At 46.5% G+C, this 23229-nt stretch overlaps 1 protein-coding gene and 1 long non-coding RNA gene across 3 annotated transcripts; one reads left to right on the forward strand and one right to left on the reverse strand.

The window, feature by feature from the left end:
• Positions 1-151: 151 nt before the first annotated feature.
• On the reverse strand, positions 152-21750 carry LOC120383334. Its single transcript, XR_005588415.1, has 4 exons — positions 21464-21750; positions 14437-14496; positions 12726-12859; positions 152-2968 (listed from the first exon to the last, which is right to left on the reverse strand). It is a non-coding gene; the product is annotated as an uncharacterized LOC120383334 (long non-coding RNA).
• LOC120383328 (CMRF35-like molecule 7) lies at positions 5015-19761 on the forward strand. 2 transcript variants are annotated; one of them, XM_039501316.1, is made up of 8 exons: positions 5015-5171; positions 8097-8426; positions 10507-10627; positions 11375-11398; positions 12232-12341; positions 15596-15648; positions 17494-17634; positions 17973-19761. In XM_039501316.1, the coding sequence occupies exons 1-8, from the start codon at positions 5078-5080 to the stop codon at positions 18120-18122; spliced, it is 1023 nt and encodes a 340-aa protein (XP_039357250.1). In that variant the 5' UTR covers positions 5015-5077; the 3' UTR covers positions 18123-19761. The 2 variants fall into 2 exon arrangements, with proteins under 2 accessions (XP_039357250.1, XP_039357251.1); XM_039501317.1 differs by having other exon boundaries at positions 10510-10627.
• Positions 21751-23229: the final 1479 nt, after the last annotated feature.

Below are 23229 nucleotides of genomic sequence, written 5' to 3' on the forward strand. Positions count from 1 at the left end.
CTGGAAGTTCTTCCCAACGGAGGCACGTGGAGTGGTCACATGCCCCCCCTTACACTGTATCCCCCCCCCAGTATCATGAGGCAGGAGTCGCCCATGAATGCCTCTCCTCCCCACAGGGGGGCATCCCTGGCTCACAGCCTCAGAGTGAGGAGTTCAGCGAAGCCTGCAAAGTACAGTGCTGCCCCCTAGTGACCAATTAGCCTGAATGTCCTTCTTCTTCACAACACAGTTCCAACTGAACGTTGATAATTTTTGTTTAATTTCCCAGGTGGCAGCAGTGTGCTGTGTGTGGCACAAGGCAAATAAATATCGATGGACACTCTCAAACCCTAGACGCTTGCGAGCTAAGTGGCACGGAGATACAGAAAGGAAGGTAGAAGGGTAGCTGTGTGTGAATGAGGTAATAGAGGTTTCATATACAGTTTTTCAGAACGTGATGAAATGTGAACAAGCCATGTGACTGCAGTCCTGATTTCTGCTGCATTTGCTTCCATTTGAATTATTTTGCTCTGATCTATTTTTCATACATTTCTGAACTGACACGACATATATTTGCATTAAATGGTATAAAAATCATAGCTCTTAATGGAATATGACTCCTTGTTTTAGCACTCGAGGGATTCTCTGTCCAGCTCTATCATCTCTTAGTTCACTTCTAACCCCTTTTGAAAGCTCATTTGCAGCATAGCCAGAAAGTGCCTTTTTTGTTGTTTGAATCCCCTTTCTGCATGGAGCCTAATTTAATCCCCTTCGTGGCTCTAACCCCGATTGAAATTAAGTGCATGAAGCAACCTGGTGATCTGGCATTTTAGTGTTTAATATTAAACACATGCCAGGAGTGGAGCTGTGCATGACCTATGCCTTTGGAGTCTTCAGGCCCAAAGCATGGAGAGAAGACAGACAGCCTGTTTAATGTACAATCTGTGAACTAAGTTTCCTATGTTCACCCATCCATGAGCACGTAGGTTAGAAAGAAGGGAAGCCCTGTGCTCTACGAGCCTGTCCAGGAGCCTGAGCAAGGTTATATATGGACAGGAGATCATGCACTTCCCTCCTCCCTCCAAACTACTCAGTCCTCCCTGCGGCACATCTCTCATTCCTCTAGGTAACAGAAGACCCAACTTCCACCCGTTCCAGTTTCCAAGCCATAAGACACCTTCCCACACACTCCTGTCATATAGGGCTCAGTTCTCCTTCCAGTGACAAAACCCTTTAACCCTTCCTAACTGCTAAGTCCCCTGCCTTTCCTTTTAGCCGATGAAATCATTTGGACCTTCTCACTTTCCATCTCCCTCAAGCCCTGCCTAACTTATTCACCACCTAGTGAATCCCAGCACTATCCCTGCTCTGGACCATTGCCCATACAGAGGTGCATCAGCGATGAATGGAGCAGTCAGAACTTTCATTTAATTGTAGGTGCATGTTGGGAATTTTGTCACATATCTCACTGTAGGCAGAGGGGGTAGCACCACCTATACATAAGGATGCCTAACACTTCCCCATTATAAGACCTGGTTTCTAGTAACTCTGCCTTTACGTAGCACTCTAGATTGTTGCTTCACAGGGGAGAGGAGACGCTACGCTGGTCAAAGTGGCTGTAGCAGACACTCCCACAAGCCACAGGTCTCTTCTCAGGAGGAAAAAGTTTAAGTTAATAAAATGGAAGAGATTTGGAAAACTCATTTACCTTGAGTAGATCTTTTCAACAAGTGTGCCTGGCTGAAAGGGGGAGATCTGAGGTACGCCTAGAAAATAAGGGAATTTTAACATCAGCAGCATCTGGAATGGAGGATTTGTTTATCTGCTTTTCATTCTTCTACCTCAAGGTGTGCAATAAAAAAGCTCAGTCACAGGCCCTAGACCTCTGAGAGTGCCAACTTTTGGTGCAGTAAAGAAGAGCAGAAACACTGACATTATGCCACCATTAGGTTTCAGAATTAACACCAGATTGCAATCAATGTGGCAGCTCACATGTGAGCTATTCTTTCTGGCTGCCTTCTCACACTGCTGCATCAGTTTATACTTTGGCTCATGTTTTCAAAAGTTCTCTACAACCATAAAGGATGGAAATAGGAAGGGTTTTCTATTTTAAATGGAAGTTTAGATTCTAGAATATGGGTTGATGGGAAGGAACAGCAGGTGCAGAATAATAGTGGGCCCTGCTTATAGGAATGAAATGTGATATAGGTAGGATAGACTGCCAGGTGGTGTGTTCAGCACTTCTCCAATTAGAAGGGAAAACTCTTGTGTGTTTGGTTTTGTTTTGAGGGTGTTGTCCTGGTTTTGAAAAAGGACTTTTGTGGCTAATGCATCTAATTCAGAAAGTACTGACATTGCATTTCATACTTCCCACTAACAGATACAGCCCTAGATTTCTAGAACTCGACACTTTTCTTGTGGAATTTGAGTTCCTTCTTTGGTGCACCAGAATGAACTCAACATGTAATTTCTGCACTATACTAACAACCTAAGTCTCCAGTGGAGTGGGTAAGTGTGACAGTCTGTACTCTTATGTTCACCATTTTTGCAAGATGATGATCATTTCTGTACAAAGTATGCTTTGTGAGGTATCGTTTGCAAGCTCAGAATCTGCTGATCATCAAATAAAATATGGGTGGCAACACTGTATGTAAAGTTACAAGATTCTATTGCATAACATTCCTGAGTCATGTTCCATGTTTAGAAAAGCAGGCACAAGCCAATTCCTCACAGACAAAAGGCAAATTGATGCCTCAGCCCGCTGTCAACAAAATCAGATGGCCTCTTCTTCTTTGGCAGGAAGAAGGGTGTGAGTGAGAAATCTGCATTTTGACAAACAGCTAGGGTTTCCTGTCTCCTCGGACCTTCTGTTTCCTGAATCTCAGCTGAAGATGAATTCTTGCAAAAGAGAAATGGCTATAAGAGGAGAAGGCAAATGCCCCAAAGGTTTTCTTCCTCCCGTTCTCTCTGCTAACGGCATCAACAATACCTGAAGGACAAGGAAAGGAGCATTAGGGACAGGAGGAGAGGTTCTGGTTGAAAGGCATCCAGCCAGTAAGACTTAAAAAGCATGTGATGAGAGAAAGCTTTGCTTTGAATTCATTTAGCCTGGTCAGTTAGGTATTAGTTGCGTTTTACCTTTTATTTCTTTGTAACCAATTCTGACTTTTATGTCTCATTACTTGTGATCACTTAAGATCTTTCCTTCTGTAGTCAATAAACGTGTTCTATCTAAACCAGTGTGTTTGGACTGAAGTGTTTGGGAAACTCCATTTGGGATGACAGGATTTGTGCATAGCATTTTCTACTGATGAATGACAGACTTCATATGAGCTTGTATTGTCCAGGAGGGTGCTGGGAAGTGCAAGACACATTCCTGGGGGAAAGTCTGGGACTGGGAGTTTGCTGGTGTTGCCCTGTAGTGTAATTCACGAGTGGCTGGCATAGCACTCATAGAATAGAACTGGGAGTGATTTGCATGCTGGAGGCTGGGTGTGAGCAAGCCAGGAGCGGTTGCTCTCACAGTGAAGCAGTTTAAAAGGCGCCCCAGCTTGGAGAAATGAGGGAAAAGAGCAGTTCAGGCAGTACCTGGGGAATGTCACAGTAAGGAAGAATTTTCATAAGGACAGTTGGTGTGCACGGCTGCAACCGGATTATTAACCCAGCATCGGGCAACAGCTGGAGTTCTAGTGCATGTACGTGTACAGGCATTAATATCCCTTTAAATAGTGGGGAGACCTCTCGTGGGCCTCCCTCTCTTCTCTAACAGAAGTGTGTATTTGTAGCTAGGTGTTGTATATAGTTAGTAAACACAAGGTTGTTTGGAACCCAACTGTGTTCATGTGGTTTCCTCTTATTTTTAATGTTGTGTTGAGAGCAAAGACAACAGCGAGACACTAATACTACTGTGGTTAATGTGGTTTAAGTAGAGTCCGTCCTAGACTGTGTCCTCTGCCTTTGGTTACAGAGCAGGAGACCGAGATGTTCCTGTGCAATATCGTTACAATGAAGTTCTGAACACTTAAGATACAGGGAGAGATACACGACTAGAGCGGGCCAGGAAATTATCCCTCCTGCACAAACAATGATGCAAAAACAGAAATTCTCATTTTTTGTTGATTTTTTTAATGTTTTCACCAAAATAAAGCCCCCCAAACATTCAGCTCCTGAACATGGAACATTTCAATATTTTTATGAAAACCCCAACAATTGTGATGAAAACAGAAATGTATGGAAAAAAAATTCTATCTGCTCAAAAAGCCATTTTCCATCAACGAAGCTTTTCGATAGAAGATTTATGACCATTCTGTCTCTGCAGATACTCCTCCCTTCCTTGCTAGGTGGGCCCTATCACTGCTCAGCTCTCCTGCTTCTCAGAGCAGCATCCCACAGTTGAGAGAGCTGAAGCCCTCCTGGTGACACCCTGTGCGCAGCCAGGCATTCACCTCCATTCACTTCTCACATTGTAATCACTAGGCAAATTTGATGACTGGTCTGCTGGAGTATAAGTGAAAGCAGAGTCCAGCCCATTAAGAATATAGCGAAGACAGCATATTTTCAGTGGCTCTGTTGACTTTTAGTACATTAGTGCCTTCTCCCTATATTGAATCTGAACCTACTAGGTCTAAGCAGCCTCTGCACTGGGTGCCTTCAACTCCCACAGACTAACAGGAATTGAAGGTGCTGATGCTGAGCACCCCACAGGATCAGGCCCATAATGCTAGGTTTCTTGGGGGGTTATTAAATCTAAAAACATCCACCCACTTTGTCTCTCGTTTTAGGCATTGGGTAGCCCCGGTAACTTGTGCTTTGGGGGCACTTTGAGATGCTCCATTCTGGGAGGGGTGCAGGAGTTAAGAATTAGACTAACTGGACGGTGAAACAGAAACATCAGGCGGATCTGGTTTCCTCTGAATAAAGGCGGTTGAAATGACACATTCTAAAAAACCCACCCCCACAGAATGAGACCATTCAGCAGCCACAAGTTCTGGAGGAAGTGAAACAGTCGAGAGAAGAAGTCTGAAACGAAATCCATTTGTCAGTATGTTTTAGATTCGAGAAAACACATAGCCCTGCCTTCATTGAGACTGCACCGGAGATGCAGATAGCTACCTTCAGTCCACATTCTCTGTCTGAAGAGAGAACCGGGACCATGAGGAGTTTTCTTGTCTGGGCTTGGATTCTTTTCCCAGGTGAGACGGGATTCTTTATGTCAATAGAAATAGACCCAGGAGGCAGACCTGCTCCCACTGGGGCAATAGGAGCTGTGGGTAGCTGCTATGCATTTCTGCAGTCAGGTCCCCTACCTAAGTGCCTGATGTTAGGCACAGGTTTGGACAGATGACAGGAGAGAATGTCCTAGTTTAAAGCCAACCTTCAGGGATCCCCATGGACCTGGAGAAAATGTCCTACCTAAAAGGCAAAACAGTTCAATGCTGCAGTGGGTTGAAGTGGTTTGGAAGATCTCACAAACCAGGGCCCTTAGTACCACAGTTTCTCCATTAAGACAGGGGAAGGAATTACCTCCCACAAGTCTAATACTTGTACCCTTCCCTGCCACCAATGGCTCCGGAGGATTGTCCTCTAACTTCTCTTAACACATTTTCCTCTCCTCCCTCAAACCCCATGTGGCAAGCTGGTTTGAGAAGGAATTTCACTGCAGTCAAGTGCTCTGCAGATGGTAGTAACATCCCCAGTGCAGTCACTTCCAAGTGGGACGCAGACTGGTTATGCACCTATTTTTTGTTTGCTTGCTTTTTAAATAGCATAGGAAGGTTGGGTTTTCAATGTCACATACGTGACACAGGAGAACAAGTGGCACTGAAAGGCACTGGGACTTGGGCTCCTAAGTCACTTAGACACATCTGACAAATCTGACCAATGCAGAGAGTATTTCTATCTGAAAAGGCACAAAAGGAGAACAATGCCATGATTTTTGGGGGAGGAGGAGGGCAGGGGGGAGATGAGAAAAGAGCCAAGACACACTCACTGTGTGTAAATCTACTGCAGCCGTCATTCAGGTGGACCAGGGCACTCTCACAAGCAAACACTTTAGTCTCTGTGGAAATCTCTTGGAGGTTGGCTTTGGTACCATACTGGGGAGTGGTGATCTGCAGGTTGGTGGTGGTAACTGAACACCATTGCATACTAATGTGTAGTGTGGCAAATTGCCGGCACTCTAATGATGGGTCTCACGCTTTCTCTTCTTTGCGGGGGGTCCAGGGTGCCATTTCTTGGCCCTGAATTGGAATATTAACTGCCCACTAGTGTCCTAGAGGAGGAGAGTGGAGAGGGAGGGACCTGGGCCCACCCTCTACTCCAGGTCCCAGCCCAGGGGCCCTGAGGATAGTGGTAAACCACTTGAACTGACGGTTCCTTCCCCTGGGCTACTTTCCGCTCCTGCCCTTCAGCTTGTGGGGGGCTTCCTGCCCTCCCTCTGCACAAGCCAGGTGCCCCTTACCTAGGGTCTTGGACTTCTTAGCCCACCGCAGCACTTCTCCAAATAGTCCTCTGCTTCCCTCCAAACTGTTCTCTGCTCCAACACCAATCCTTTCTGCTCCAACTCCCACACTGTCTGATTGAAGCAGGGGTTTTTATCAGGTGACTGACTTCAGGTGTTCTAATTGGCTTCAGGTGCTCTAATTAATCTATAGCAAGCCTTATTCCCTCTACAGAGAATAAGGCTCCCTTCTAACCCTCTCCTGCTGCCCTCTGGCCATGCTGTATCACAAAAGGAGTCATTTGATCACAGAGATGACTGACAAGTGTGATACCCATTGCCAAGCATCAGGTGCCCAACAGAGTTTGTTTCATACTCAGTTTAGTCTCCTACTTCCTATGTAACATAGGTCCTTGTGACCTTGCCTGCTCCCTCCATCCATCCCAAAGGTTAACCAGAGCAGCAGTGGGTTCCCCTCCATGATCAGAAGTGATGCTAATGCCATAGTTTAGCTGATCTCAGCCATGTCAAGGAGGCTTTCCAATACCCTGCCCAGCACAGGAGTGTCTGAGCATGTGATAAGAGATAAAGCATGTAGAAGATTTTCATACTCTCCTAAATTGGTTAGTCATTCTCCCCCCTCCCCATATAATAAAGTTGTGGGAAAGCTAAGCCAGGGAATCCTCTGTGGCATTCTCACGTTCACTGCCCTAGACGAGCAGGCGCTGTGTTTTAGAAGGATATTAACAAAAAAAGCAGAACAGGGATTTTTTTGTTTTTCTTTGGCTTTGGATTTATGTGGGGGTGGGAAGACGAGATGAGGTCCCAGATGATTCCATCTCCCCACTACCCCACACTGGGAACAAATTGCCTTACACCTATTGGCTATTCATCATAGTCTTAAGCCCCACCTCCTGCATTACCATAGCATGTGTTTCTCAAACGCAGCCACCAGGGACTTTTCATGCAGCCACAGCCTCCTGGGCGGTGACTGGGTAGGAGGGAGGAGGACGAAAGCAGTGTTAACAAACATACAGATATCACTTTTCATGGAAACAGACTTACTAGCTGGCAAGCCCTAAAAAAAGCAACCACCCAAACAACAAAAGACAAGAACATGCAAAGCACCTGTTTTGTTTCTATTCTATTTTGGTCCAGTAAAGAATAGAGACAACTGTACATTATTTTTATTATTGAGTCTGCAATAAAAACCTACCTAAATGAATGACAATGATTTGGACATGGATATGTGAATATTTATTTATTTTTCCTAAAGTTAATTAAAGTACGTTAGGAAAAAGCATCAGAATGGCCACCAGTGAATCGGTGGCTGCACTCAGAGGCCACCAAAACATTTCTTGTGAGACCTGTCCTCCCAACACCCCTATGAGGCAGGAAAGCACCATTATTCCCAAAGGAACTAAAGCAGAGAGAGATGAAGAAACTTGCCCAGGGTCAATACACAGTCTGTGGCGGACTGGAGACTTGGACCCAGATCTCCTAAGGCCCAGGCTAACAGCTTTCACCACCTTAGATCCACCCAAAAGCAGCTGTCTCCTTCCACACAGGACTATCCATGCACAAAAGGTTGATATGGCCAACTAGTACTGAACTGTGTCTCTTTGTCACTGGTGTTTGCTCAGCAGGAAAGCAATGAAAGCAATTCTGTCTTTTGCAGGCTGTTGGGCTCTGACCGGCCCTAGGGAGGTGAGCGGCCCCTTGGGAGGGTCGGTGTCTGTGCAGTGTCAGTACGACGAGAGGTACCAGAACTATGAGAAATACTGGTGCAGAGGAGAAGACTGGCTTTACTGCTCCATAGCTGTTCAGACCATCAGTGCAGAGACCGAGGTGAAGCAGGGCAAAGTCTCCATCCAAGACAATCACACACAGTGCACGTTCACTGTGACTATGGAGAGCCTGGCACTGGGCGACCAGGATGTTTACTGGTGTGGGATAGAGATCACCGGCTATGACAAGATGATTGCTGTCAACGTGTCTGTTTTCCCAGGTAAGCCCTTTAAGGCCTGGTCTACACTAAGGGGGGGGTCGAACTAAGTTCGGGCTACTCACCCGTCCAGATGCCACGGGAACGAAGTCCGCGGCTCCCCCATCGACTCCGCCACCGCCATTCGCGGTGGTGGAGTTCCGGAGTCGACGGGAGCGCGTCCGGAGTTCGAACTATCGCGTCTAGATTAGAGCGATAGTTCAAACTCCGAGAAGTCGAACGCCGCCCGTCGACCCAGCAGGTAAGTGTAGACCTACCCTAAGTGTGTGACGTCTTGTGCCAGTCACTCAGCACTGTGAGCAGCATGGCTGCTGCTAAGCTAGGAGTCAGCGCCCTGGCACACCAGCTTGTCTACCCAGGCAGCACATTCCTGAGGACTCTGCCAATCCAAAACTTGCCTAACAGGTAACAAAAAGTGAACCGCAATTCCTGAGTTCCCAGGATTCTTTGCAGCCGCCAGGCCCTCTCACTGGACACTCACCGTAAAGTTATTGCCTTTGCTGGCTCCAAAGAGACAGAACACGCGCCAGCCTCTTTAGCTGAGGACTTCACCTCTCAGTTTAATACACAGACCTGAGCTGGTTTTGTAATAAAACCAGAGTAGCTTTGTGAACAAAGAGCAGATATGCAGGTGATATAAGGAAGAACAGAAGACACAAGTCACACAAAACAAAAACTTGCTCTCTAGTGACTGAAACTTAATTCAGCAAGTTACAATTTTTCTCTAAGCAGGTTTCTCATCTATAGTCAGTTCCCAGAGACATCAACCCCCTTGGGGGAAGGATCCACCTTTGTCCCATTACCAGAGCTCTGGCCTCTTGTGTCCCATGAGTGATGGATGCCAAAATGGCTTTCTGCTTCTATTTCCCAAAGTCTATAGACTCTGTTTCAAGAGGTAGGAAGGCGACATGGGGGTGCAGGCTCCATCCACACTCATGATTGTTAAGCTGTCTCTGCCCCCACCCAGTCACTCATTAAGCTTGATGATGCATTGTTTACCTTATATGTAGATGTACTTTCCATTGTCATCTGCGGTATCACCTAGCTTAGTTCAGATTGGAGACACAAACAACATTCCTTTGTCTGGGACAGGCTGGGCTTATGCACGGGTTGCAAACCACCTTTTAAGAACACATTTTGCAGCACACGTCTATAGTTCTTTATACACTGCCCATACCTCCAGCACGCAATAATATCAACGAGCAGCTTGTTACCAGTTTGCACAGGATCCCATATATGACACCGGTCAGAGACAGATTCTGACAACAGTGTGTTGGGGCAATGAGTGATGAGAGTTAGGAGGAAGCTGCCCGTGTGGTTATGTTATTTCAAAATGGTCCATAATGGGGTTTCTTGCACCTTTTTCTGAAGCATCTGGTATTGGCCACTGTCACACAGGCTCCCTGGCTAGATGGACAGTAGAATAGCAATAGAATAGCAAGGGTCCTGCAGGTCAGATGTGATGGGAAATGCAGTGCTAGCACTTTAAAATTGGACCATGTCAGGCTGGAAGAGTGGTTCCTATCTAGATGGATGTGTCCATGGCGTGGGGAAGAATATGGCCGGAGATGGAGGTACAGAGGGAAGGGGAGGAGAAGCCAGGGCCTATCTGCTCACTTGTTGGCCAATAATGCAGGATGAGGCATTTAAACACCATGTGCTCATGTCAGAATAGTTCTGTCTCGTTTCCTACCTCTGCTGCCACCAGTGATCCCTGCAGAGGAAGCCAAGTCTTGCTCACTGTCCCCAGTCCCTCAATATTGTTGGAGTTCCCCCCAAACCTCTTCCACTTAGCTCCCCAAGAGCTCAGTCAGACTCCTGTCTCGTCCCTCAGGTTCCTTTATTTGATATATAGCACAGCTACGTTATCTCACTGGGGGCCATCAGCAGTTGAAGTAGGATACAGAATTACAGCTACTGTGTTAAAACCCCACCACACCGCCTTTCTCCGCTGCAATGGCCTAGCTAGTACACACGTCAAGGAGCGTTAATAGCCCAGCCACCATGAAGGCAGGTGCCGGCTCGAACAGGAAATCAACGAACGAGGGCTTGGTAATACAGCTCTGTCTGCTTTCATCTGCAGCAGTTCCTACCTCACCACCGACGACACCAAAAAAGGACCTGACCATTGCCACCTCCCCATGGACTGTTCCTGAAGTGGAAACATCTACCTCCTCCTTTAACAGTAGTCATGCTCCTGCCGGGTGAGTGCCCAAACTCATGCTAGAGGCACTGTGAGGTCTCCTTTCACCAACTCTAGGGCAGGTTTGGGGTTTCTACACTGTGCTCGAAGTCCAGGCTACAATCCCTACAGAGGCCAAGGCTTTAGGTCAAACTCACGCAGCACAGAGGATTCCAGAACTCTCAGGTCTCTGCACACCAGAGGCATTGAAGAAAAGGATTTTTAGCTGAGTTCACAAGTTGAGAAAGGGGCATTTATCATCTAAGTCAGAGCCAGACAGTCCTGCTGTTCTACAGGCCTTCCTGTCCTGCAAACTATTTTCTGCCCTGGAAGGTGAATTCCATTGCATTATACTGTAGTAAACCCGCACTTGCAAACAAAAAGAAAGCAAAAAACACCCCCACACGCTCACCACTCTTCCAGCCTGACATGGTCCAATTTTAAAGCGCTAGCACTGCATTTCCCCTCACATCTGACCTGCAGGACCCTTGCTATTCTATTGGGCTTTCCAGTCAGGCAGGGAGATATACTGTACATGTCAATCACATGACAGACTAGCTGATATTTTCATCTTGAAGTTGTTGTCCATTGTTTCCTTCACACTGTAGCAGAAGCAGTTTACAAACCCCAGCTCTGGAAGGGGTTTGTGACATTAAATTCTGTATGATTGTGTCTAATTTTTTTTAATCAGAAAAACCAAAAATTCATGGCAAAAGATGCAGTACAAGTCTCTAAACGAATAACAACATCTCACACTTTTCTTCCACAGATTTCCAAGCACTTTACAAAGGAGGTCAGTATCATTAATACCATTTTATAGATGGGGAAACTGAGGCACGAGAGGTGACATGACTTGCTCAGGGTCACCCAGCAGGCCAGTGGCAGAGCCAGGAATAGAACCCAGGTCTCCTGATGAGGGGGCCAGTGCTCTCACCACTAGGTAACACTGCCATCTCTAAACAGAACAGAGTTTTTACCTTTGCTCAGCTGAAAATAATCTGAGATTTTAACCTGATCATTTAATTAAGTCAATTTAATTATTAAAAAGAGTTTGTTTTTAAAATGCCAACCACCGTGGCCCTGTTAGGGTCACTACAATCGCACCCACTGCTGTCGCACTCTGTAGGTTTTTGCTGAGCTCAGACCTTTGTTAGGCACTATGCTGAGGCCAGCAAACTCATGTCTCTGGTCACCTGGGCCTAGATCCTCAGATGTATTTAGGTGCTTAACACTCATTGAGGTCAGAGGGAGTTACACATCTAAATGTCTTTAAAGACCTAGGCCCTAGCACACGTTGAAACCCAGCTGTGCAGAGAGGAAAGTTAGGACTGCTTTAGGTTGCCAAATTTTCCGTTGGAGAATGGTTTCTGTTTATTCAGGTAGATGCTGAAATCCATCGTCGCAAGGTGTTAGCCTCAGCTCTGCAACCGACTCAATGTGCTTCTTTGACGCAAGTCACTGTACTTGTGCCTCAGTTTCCCAGTTGTAAAAAACAGATAGGGGTTGGCTAATGCTTACCCACCCCTTCCAACAACTTGAGAGGGGAGCAAGAGCTACATCTAATCTTTATATAACAAAGTCTGACCATTAAGAGTAGAAACAAACATTCTCTTCTCCTTTGCCTAGTACACCAAACCTCGTCCTCTACATCCTGATCCCATCCATCCTGCCTGTTCTACTTTTGATTTTGTTCATTGCTGTAAAGTTTAGAAGAGCATCACAGAGGAGGAGAAAAGGTAAAAATTCTCTGATCAATTTTGCTAGTAAGTGTCACTTCATTCTCCAGATGGTGCAGCCCGATTATTTTGCTTCCTTCCTAAGGACCATACTGTCCCTGTCACCAAAATAACAGCACAAGACAGACACTCTCTAAATTCCCACATACTTAGTCAGTTACTCCATGCAGCAGGTCACATGGCCGTTCAAACTGGCAGATCCCCACGGCACGCCCAGCCCCAGCCACAGTGATGGAGCAGGTACCTAGCTCAGGCTCGATACAGCAGCTGGCTAGTTCAAAAGCAAACAAGCCAGTTGTTTTTGACCAAGTAGAAATCAGTTGTTTAAATAAGATTCATTAACACTCAGCAAAAGAAACAGAGAAATAAATTCCCCTTGATTACCTGATTTCATCAGCTGCTCCTAAGAACTGCTCCTCTGGCCTGTAGTGATTCCCAGCTTTTCCTGCTGCCTCAGGTTCTGGTAATCCTGTGACTTTCAATCTGCTACAGCTGGGCTTGCCAGGTTCTGATGGGTACTAATAACAGGGAAACAGCTGACAAAGTCTTTTCCTCCGTCCCCTCAGCCAGAGGGGGTGAAATTGCTGCCTCAGCAAAAAGAACCGAACCAAAGCTGCACCAGTTTAACTTAAAATTGGGTCAAGAAATGATTTAGCTAAACTGGAACAAAGTCTCTGTAGACATTTATTTTCTTATTTATTTATTTATAAGGCTGCTTGTGTGTGGAGATCGTGTCCTACCATGCTGGCAACTATTGGCACAGAGTTTCCTGGGCCTCCCCTGTCTATCAGAACCCATCTCTTGTCCCTTGTTTTCTACTTAGGGTCTCCTTGTTCTGTGTTTGTAGAGCACCTAGCACAGCGGGGGTCCTCAGCCATGACTGGTGCTTCTAGACCCTACGATAATACAAATAACACAATCATAGAACTGGAAGGGACCTTGGCAGGTCATCTAGTCCAGTCCCCTGCACTCATGGCAGGACTCTAGACCATCCCTTCTTATACAGAGATATACCTATCTCATAGAGCTGGAAGGAACCTCAAAAGGTCATTGAGTCCCACCCCCTGCCTTCACTAGCAGGACTAAGTGCTGATTTTGCCTCAGATCCCTCATTGGCCCCCTCCAGAATTGAACTCACAACTGTGGCCTGAGCAGGCTAATGCTCAAACCACTGAGCTATCCCACCCCCACAACAGGGGCTTGTTGAACCTGCTCTTAAAAACCTCCAGTGACAGAGACTTCACAACCTCCCTGGGCAATTTATTCCAGTGCTTAACCACCCTGACAGTTAGGAAGTTTTTCCTAATGTCCAATCTAAACCTCCCTTGCTGCAATTTAAGCCCATTGCTTCTTGTCCTATCCTCAGAGGTTAAGAACAACAATTTTTCTTCCTCCTCCTTGTAACAACCTTTTACATACTTGAAAACTGTTATCATGTCCCCTCTCAGTCTTCTCTTCTCCAGACTAAAGAAACCCAATTTTTTCAATCTTCCCTCATACGTCATGTTTTCTAGAGCTTTAAACATTTTTGTTGCTCTTCTCTGGACTGTCTCCAATTTGTCCACATGATCATCCTTCCTCAATTGTGGCATCTAGAACTGGACACAATATTCCAGTCGAACCCTAATCAGCACAGCGTAGAGCAAAAGAATTACTTCGAGTCTTGCTTACAACACTCCTGCTAATACATCCCAGAATGATGTTTGCTTATTTTGCAACAGTGTTACAGTGTTGACTCATATTTAGGTTGTGGTCCACTATGACCCTCAGATCCCTTTCCGCAGTACTCCTTCCTAGACAGTCATTTCCCATTTCGTATGTGTGCAACTGATTCTTCCTTCCTAAAATGACTGTCTGTAATTCCCTGGATTGTCCTTATTTCCTTTTTTATAGATTGGCACGATATTTGCCCTTTTCCAGTCTTCTGGAATCTCTCCCGTCTTCCATGACTTTTCAAAGATAATTGCTAATGACTCAGATATCTCCTTGAGTATTCTTGGATGCATTTCATCAGGCCCTGGTGACTTGAAGTCATCTAATTTGTCTAGAAATTTTTAACTTGTTCTTTCCCCATTTTAGTCTCTTATGATCATACCTCATTTTCACTGGCATTCACTGGTAGACGTCCAATCAGCACTAACCTTCTTCGTGAAAACTGAAACAAAGGAGTCATTAAGCACCTCTGTCATTTCCACAATGATTTATTCATTACAGTTTAATTAGTGGCTTATATGGATTTGATTTAAGCCAGTTTCGTATTCACTTAAGCTAAACTGAAGCAAGTCGTTCTCATACTGAAATATGAGTCTACCCAGAGTTCTGCCCTGGTTTATCTAAATCAGGTTTTGAACTGAATTAATTTAAACCGGAGCAATTTTTGCATGTAAATGAAGCCTAGAAGACCACATTTTATTGGACAATGCTAATCTTCCCTCTCAGCTTCAGCTGAGCTGCAGCCACATTGCACTGTTAGCCCCCTATGTGAGGGTACAGCACGGGGTTCTCTTTTTTCCTAATTCTGGGACAAGATCAGCAGCAACGCTGCAACAGCCAGTTAGAGACAGAGAAATGTTACTGACCTTTCACACACCCCCATCTGTAGCTCTCTGTCTCTCTCTCATTTGCATGCTGCATGAAAGAGGAAAAGGTCCAGATCCTTAAAGGGATTTAGGTTTCTAACAAATTAGGAGCCTAAATAACTTCAAGACTCTGGGCCACACTGCTAATCCTTAAAGGGAAACAGTCCCCAGAGTCTTGGAGAGCTCTAAAAAGACAGTGGGGATGTCTCTCCTTCCCAGACACATCCACAGCGCCCTAACCTCATGGTGTTGGTGATGAGAGGCTTCCATGGGAGCAGGAGTGTAGATCACCAAGGAGCTGATGCTACCACCTTCCTTGGGTGCTGCAAAGCACTATGGATCTGTGCACCACTTGCAGAGCTGATCCAGAGGGCTGGGTCTGTGTTTGTCCTCAAAAGCTGACCTGGTTCATTTAGATCTAAAAAGCTGAGTCCACGTGACACAGGACGGTCCCCCAGTGAGTTACATATACACACAGTCCAATGATTGACAAATTCCTTTTCAAAAGCTCCCAGATGGAGACTGTAGTAATACTCGGTCCTAGGAAGGCTTTCTTCCCTGACATTGCATCTAGGGTGCAGGATACTACCGCGACAAGTGCCTTAGAAAGGCCTAGCCATTAATAAAAATAGCTTTACAGCAGCTTGATACATTTCCTGTTTCTGATTCTTTCAGCCCTTGAGGACACACCAGGACAAAAGGATAAGAACCTCTATCTCTATAACACGGTAAGATAGGCTCTCGGGTAGCTGGTGATGAGCACAGTACAATAACTTATACAGGATAGACAAGTGGATTGTCAGTGGTTCTCTGAGTTTAGAGTATTTCACACATTACTGAGCACCTGAAAAGGTGACACACCATCACCATTCACTTAGTGCTACTAGAATCCGTCCTAGGAAAGGTACAATGTCATAGGCTAGAGTCAATCTACACTAGCACAGAAGGTGTCTCCCTCCCTCTAGCAGCTGGTTCACATAAGAAGTTAAGCACGTAATACCACTACCAGCCACGGGAGTTACTATTGTAGCCCGGCGTGACACTTCCTGGCAGTACCCAAGATTGTGGGGGCACCTCGCTACCCCCTGCCCTTAGCATGAGGAAGCCCTGTCTGTGCCTGTTGTGGGTCAGCTCCCCAATCCACCAGCCACAGGCAACATAATCCCTCCCCTCTAGGCCCCACAGGCCTCGCTATTCTGTTACTGGTTAGTGGTAGGTACACCCCAAACGTTGAACCCTCCAAGCATCTCCCTGGCGTGTCCAGCCCCTGATTCGCTGGAGACTCGCGCTCACAGATTTGCCACTTCCAAAGAACATCGCACCCCAGCTGGCCAGTTCCACCTCAGGACACCGCTCCACTGAACAAACAGTGCTTAGAGACATTTAGTTAACAAAGCAGAGAAATTCAAGGAACAACTAACGGAGGTATTGAAACAAATGGTTACATATAAAACAACATCCTAACACATTCTGGAGCCTAGACTTAATGAACAAGCTACTCTCATGTCTCGTAGAGTGTTGCTCACCCTAAATCTGTCCAGCACCTTACACCCAGATTGGCTGTGTTCCCCTTTCATGAGACAAGCGCGCTGTCAGTTTGCCTCCCAGGTGAAGGATCCAGTGTGTCACTTTGTACTCCAAGGGACAATCTTTTGTCTTTATTCATAAACAGGACACCCCTCTCCCCTGGCTGTTTGTTTATTCCTGTAAATTTCCTTGCTTGTAGACTTCACAGTCTCTCAGTCCGCCCCAGCTCTGGGTGTATATAGGCACACAGTGTGTGGCATACGATACACAGTATCCAAATGGACAGACAAGGAGATAGGTGCCTATTACCTCCTGCCTGCAAGAAGCATCTCTGAGGTGTGTCACCTGCTGGTGACCTGCCTTAATTCCAAGACCTTAAGAACATATTTTCTGTATAAATTATGGAGATATACCAATCTCATAGAGCAGGAAGGGACCCTGAAGGGTCATTGAGTCCAGCCCCCTGCCTTCACTAGCAGGACCAAGTACTGATTTTTGCTCTAGAACCCTATGTGGCCCCCTCAAGGATTGAACACTCAACCCTGGGTTTAGCAGGCCAATGCTCAACCCACTGAGCTATGCCTCCCCTCTAAAGATACATAACTCCTTAAATATTATCCACACACACATTTTGCAACGATTGAGGCCCAATGGACAACAGGTGCCCAGCAGAGACGGCACATGCCACCAATCAGTGAACTATCTTGCATATATCTGACCCAGGGGATCCTTGTAAACCCTCTGCACCACTGGTGCCCTCTGGAACTTGGCACCAGAGTTCCTTGGGTCACACTCACCTCACAGAGACTTGTGCTTTTAGCAGGAAATTCCCAGCCCTGCTGATTAACCGGTGGGAAGCGGGAGGGGTCATTATTTAGACTCAGACAGAAAGGGCGCCATTTTTAACATGGCTGCAGCTTAGGGCAGTACAGGGAAGGAGTCACTTCCTGCCAACTCCACCCCTCTAGCTCCTTAGGGTGGCATTTTGGTAAGAGGGTCCCTTGGAGTTTCCTGTTTGCTCTGAGCACCTCCCATGTCTGTTCCAGAATCCTGGGCACAAGCCTCCCTTAAGTGCATCAGATCCTGCTGCCACTGGCCAGATGGCAATCTATATGAACGAGCAGCACCTGCCCAGCTCAGCTGATCCGGCGTCCGTCTATGAAAACATGATCCCGCAGAAGAGTCAGGTAGGAAGGAAACCCAGTGACAGCACAATGCTGCTGGAGGGTCTACTCCCCCGTTCTGAGACTCCCTCGCTGCCAGGCCTGGGGGACACTCTTCCAAAAGGGAATCTGCTCCAGTCCAGGGGCAAAACCTTCCCTCTTCCTCACCAATAGCCAGCCCTGTTCAGTAGCAGCAACTTGTGAACCCTTCAGCCAGGCACAACCTAATTAAAGCCAGGGGTCACTTGGAGGAATCAGCTGTGGTTTGCAAAGTTCTTGTCTTCTGCCTGGGCCTGCTCCAAGTTACTCCATCTCCTCTTCTTGTCATTTCTTCTCTCTGATTCATGGTGTCCTTATTTCAGGTTTCAGGACAGAGAAAAGCAGTTTTTTCTGGCCCACAGGACTGCTCAGCCACAGATCAGCAGGACACCTACGTCAATATATGCCCAATCACACCCCGTCCCCCCAGGATGTGTCATCAAGCAAAGTGTGGGAGAAAAGCTGCAGGCTGAAGCCCTTACTACTCACGGGATATATAGCAGCTCATCCTTATTTTCCTACTGTCCCATGAAAGCTTCTGGACTGGCATTCCCTCTGCCCTCCTTCTGCTGAGCAATCTGCCAGTGGCAAGATGTGGTGGGGAGGTCCCATTTCCAGCACGACTGTCTTCAGAAATGTACTGGGGGCCAACAGCTACTACAAAGTGCTTCTCCTTTCCTGGACATCAGCTTGAAACTGCACAAAGTCTTGGTGGCTCTGGTTCCTGAAGGGCAGGAGGTTTTCCTCTGGCACTCGTTGTGACATCTCTCTGCTCCAGCACCACATAATTGCTCATAAAACTTACTTGGTGCAAAGGAGCTTGGTTCTGGGGTCAGAACCTCAGGATGATGAGGCAACTTTTTGGCTGGAGGTGATATGGGGAACAGGGCCTCAGAGAGGGTGTGGAAATAACAATGGGAAGATGAGGCAGAAGGAAACAGCTTTGTCCTTCATTTCCCCAGTCAGCGTGGAGTTAATTGTGCTGGAATCTTTTTACCCCCAATCTCATGTTAGCACAGTGGCTTAGAACAGGAAGGGCACATGGATGCCCACATTTTATACAGGTTATAGTGAAAAGATTGAGAGCCCATTCCCAGACGTTATTTTGGGACATCTTCGTCTTTGATCCTAAATACCCTGTGGGACACATCTAAAGAATTTGGACACCAGACCAATATCATTCTGGAGTGTAGGAACAGGAGTGTTGTATGAAAGACACAAGAGATAATGGTCCCACTCTACCTGGCACTGGTTAGCCCCGAGCTGGATATTGTGTCCAGTTATGGGGGCCACACTTTAGGAAAGAGGTGGACAAGCTGGAGAGAGTCCAAAGAGCTGCAACAATGAAATGATAAAAGGTTTAGAAAAATCTCACCTCTGAGGAAAGGTTAAAACCACTAGGTGTGGTTAGTTGCGAGAAAAAAAAAGTAGATGGGGAACCAAACTTCAAATACGTTAAGGGCTGTTATAAAAAGGACCAAAATCAATTGTTCTCCATGTCCAGTGAAGGCAGGACAAGAAATAAATGGGCTTAATCTGGAGCAAGAGAGATTTAAGTTAGGCCTGTCTACACTGCGGCGGGGGGGGGGGAAGGGGAGTGAAGACCTACCCTTAGATAGTAGGAAACTATACGGATAGTTAAGTAGTGGACTAGGTTATCAAGGGAGGTTGTGGAATCCCCAGCACTGGAAGTTTTTAAGAACAGGTTGGACAAAAACCTGTCAGGGATGGTCTAGGTTTACTTGGTCCTATCTCAGGGCAGGGGGCTGGGCTTGATGACTTCTCAAGGTCTCTTCCAGCCCTACATTTCTATGACTCTATGTTACAAGAACTATAATTTGATTTGCTGGGCATGCAGCAAAAGTCACCTGTTGGATAAGGTTTGTGGAGCGGATTGAGGGCATGTTTCCAGAACGATAAAGGGGTGGAAAGGAATGCTTGCAGTTGGCTAGCTGGACAGCCAGGTTGGGTTTGCTGAGCTGATTTTTTTGTTCCTGTTTGAATGTTTGCTTTAAATGCAGCTGGAGATATTATGCGGTAACATTTATTAAGTGTCTAGAGCCTTTGCAGAGGTGTCTTTTTTTTTATTAAACTCTAAATAAACAAGAATTGCACCGCCAGTTGTCAACACACTTCAGTAGCATGGCTAAGCATTTCTGCGGGTACATGTCAATGGCCAGACTTTGGGGAATGCCTGGAGAGGGGTCCATTTTAAGCTAATTTCCAATCACTAGGCATCAGTGTCATCCTGATGTTGCACTGGTGATCTAGACATTGCTTCAGGCCATGGGAGTGCAGCGAAGGATGCTCATGGGGGTAAAGCCCAGCACTGGGAGTCAAGAGATCTGGGTGCTATGCCCAAGGTGACCGAGACAGCCAAAAATGACCTTTCTGGGCTTCATTTCCCACCATGAAAAATAGAGAGAACACTTCCCTACCTCACAGGGGTGGTGGTGCTAGGCTAAATTCCATCAGGTTTGTGAAGAGCAGTGAGATCCTCAGAAGCTGCTTAGAGGAGAAGACAGCACAGCACTGCTCTTGCTAAGCTGCAAGGTGAAGGTTTTGAAAGATGAAATCGTGACAACTCCAAGCTCCCACACTTAGGAGCAGGTGGAGCTCCTGCCCATTTGCTCAAAGGAATGAACCTTGCGCTTCTTCTAGGTGGTTGGGGGTGGAGGTCCATAGCCTCCTCTCACCTCTAGGCTCCATTCAGTGAGAAGTCAGGCTCCCATCCTGCACCCACTGCTGTCAAATGGCGGTTTTGTCGATGCCTATGATGAGAGCAGGCTCCAGGCAGATGCAGAGCTTGCACTGCCGCTGGGTTCCTACAGCAACACAACTTGTAGACAAAAGCTAAGTAAATTCAGCCCCCTGCCTAATGCACAGGCAGGTGCAACGAACCAAAACCACCCACCTGACCATGAAGAACAGACTGAAAGCAGGGAAGGGTGGCAGCCGAAAGATAAGGAACTGGGCACCGAGTTCTCCGGATTTCGCTTTGGACCCTTAGAGCAGAATTGGGGACCCAGCACCATAACACAGAACTAGTGAGATTCTCCTGCTGGAAGCATTTCACAGCCTGCAGAGGGGCTATGCTGCTGCTGTTTTAACACATTTTCTCCTTTAGCCTGCAAAACCCTGTGTGTCCCTGGGATGTGGGTGCTAGAGACAGGAGGGGGTGAGGAACTGGGGACTCTAGTCCTTTGCTTCCCCAGGAAAAAAGGCACTGAGTTTATTGAAAGGAAGCAGATTCAAGGCACGTTGCAAGCCAGAAAATTTGGGCTGCAGTTCATGACAAAACATGACATTAACATGTAACATGAGTAAAGTTAAGCATGTGCATAAGTCTCTGCAGGATCAGGGCCTTCATTTCTTCAGTTTTACTACCAGCCCTCCCCCACTTCTAGCATCATACAGCAAACACCCAGTGAGAACAGGCCAGGCCGGGCGAGTGCAGTATGGAGACGCTCACGACTCTTGTCAGGAAATAGCTATGACAGCTACTCTACCCCACAGCCTGTCCCCAGCACGCACAGCCCTGGGATACAGTGTTCAAACAGCAGCCAACCATCACCATTTCCTGAATGTGCAAGTTTGAGTTGAAGAGAAACCAGCAAAAATAGCAACATTCAAAAGTTTGCTAAATGCATCATGGGGTTATTTTGTTTCCAGTCCCATGACTTCCCATAGCCCTGGTGCTGTCATGCCAGTATAGTTGGTTATTACTTTATAAAAAGCAGCTGAATTTCGCTGAAACTGACAATACAACCACAACAACTAAAATAGCAGCTACCCCCCACCCTTCTGCACATACCGTACAAGCCTTCTTGGAAGGAAACAGGGTCCTGATCTCTCAGCTATTTCTTCATTTCAGTACTGGACAACATGACTCAGGTTATCAGTGTAGAATGCAAGTGTGGCTGCAGGGATGTGCCTGCACCTTCGAATGCCTAGAATCAGGATTGTTTGGAGAGAGAGTCACTTGCAGTGAGTCTCCTACTGAGAACCAGAGCAATAAGGAGGATCCTGATAATGAATGAGCTGCTGTTTCCAGGTGAGCCTGAAATGGACATTGGGTGTGAGTGGAACTGGAAGGAATTAAGTTCCAGCAGGCCTTATAAATAAAAAGGCAGCCACAGCAGGAAGCAGAGTCTCTCTCTCTGTGGAGAGAGAGGGGGCCTCCGCTGCTAGATGCTAAGATAAGTACCTAGGGTGAAGCAGGGTGATGAAGGTTGATACTGCAGTCTGTCCTCCCATATGGGGGGGGCGATAGTGACTGAGCAGCAGCCATTCTGAGGCAAGTGGGGATAGTGTGGATTTACAGTTCCCCCTTCAGGTTCTTCTTGCTTCTAGGATTGGTGGGTATTATTAGGAAGGAGACATTGAGGACTTCAGGAAAGAGGGCATGCAAGACCCATTAAAAGACAAATTGCTGACTTTCTCATTTTTACCATATAATTATAAAATAAATCAATTGGAATATAAATATTGTACATACATTTCAGTCTATAGTATATAGAGCAGTATAAACAAGCCATTGTCTCAATGAAATTTTAGTTTGTACTGACTTTGCTAGTGCTTTTTATGTATCCTGTTGTAAAACTAGGCAAATATCTAGATGAGTGGATGTACCCCTAGAAAGCTTTTGCATATCTCCATGGGTACAGGTACCCCTGGTTGAGAACCACTGCTCTAAAAAGTATGCCCTCATTCAGCCAGAAGTTACTTGGCTGGATGCAGGAATCACTGGGTGAAATCCTCTGGCCTGTGCTGTGCAAGAGCTCAGAGTAGATGATCCCCAGGGACCTTTCTGAACTCAAAATTTATGCATCGGTAAGATTCTCATCTTACGTAGCTAGGTGTAAATCTGGACTCCACTTTTAAAATCTGGACTCTGCTCCAACCCCTCAGACAGAGACCAACACCTACAAAATCTTCACCAAGCATTCTCAAAAACTACAATACCCGCACAAGGAAATAAGGAAACAGATCAACAGAGCCAGACGTGTACCCAGAAGCCTCCTACTGCAAGACAAACCCAAAAAAGAAACCCAAAGAACCCCACTGGCCATCACATACAGTCCCCAGCTAAAACCCCTCCAACGCATCATCAGGGATCTACAACCCATCCTGGACAATGATCCCACACTTTCACAGGCCTTGGGTGGCAGGCCAGTCCTCACCCACAGACAACCTGCCAATCTGAAGCATATTCTCACCAGTAACTGCACACCGCACCATAGTAACTCTAACTCAGGAACCAATCCATGCAACAAACCTCGATGCCAACTCTGCCCACATATCTACCCCAGCGACACCATCACAGGACCTAACCAGATCAGCCACAACATCACCGGTTCATTCACCTGCACATCCACCAACGTAATATACGCCATCATATGCCAGCAATGCCCCTCTGCTATGTACATCGGCCAAACTGGACAGTCTCTAAGGAAAAGGATAAATGGACACAAATCAGATATTAGGAATGGCAATATACAAAAACCTGTAGGAGAACACTTCAACCTCCCTGGCCACACAATAGCAGATCTAAAGGTAGCCATCCTGCAGCAAAAAAAC

Source organism: Mauremys reevesii, linkage group 15, assembly GCF_016161935.1.
Source record: "Mauremys reevesii isolate NIE-2019 linkage group 15, ASM1616193v1, whole genome shotgun sequence".
Lineage (NCBI taxonomy): Eukaryota > Metazoa > Chordata > Testudines > Geoemydidae > Mauremys > Mauremys reevesii.

Coding starts and splice junctions, on each gene's coding strand:
- LOC120383328 (XM_039501316.1), top strand. CDS start 5,078: ATGCAGATAGCTACCTTCAGTCCACATTCTCTGTCTGAAGAGAGAACC. Junction 11,399..12,231: donor CCAAGCACTTTACAAAGGAG/GTCAGTATCATT, acceptor TCCTTTGCCTAG/TACACCAAACCTCGTCCTCT. Junction 12,342..15,595: donor ATCACAGAGGAGGAGAAAAG/GTAAAAATTCTC, acceptor TGATTCTTTCAG/CCCTTGAGGACACACCAGGA.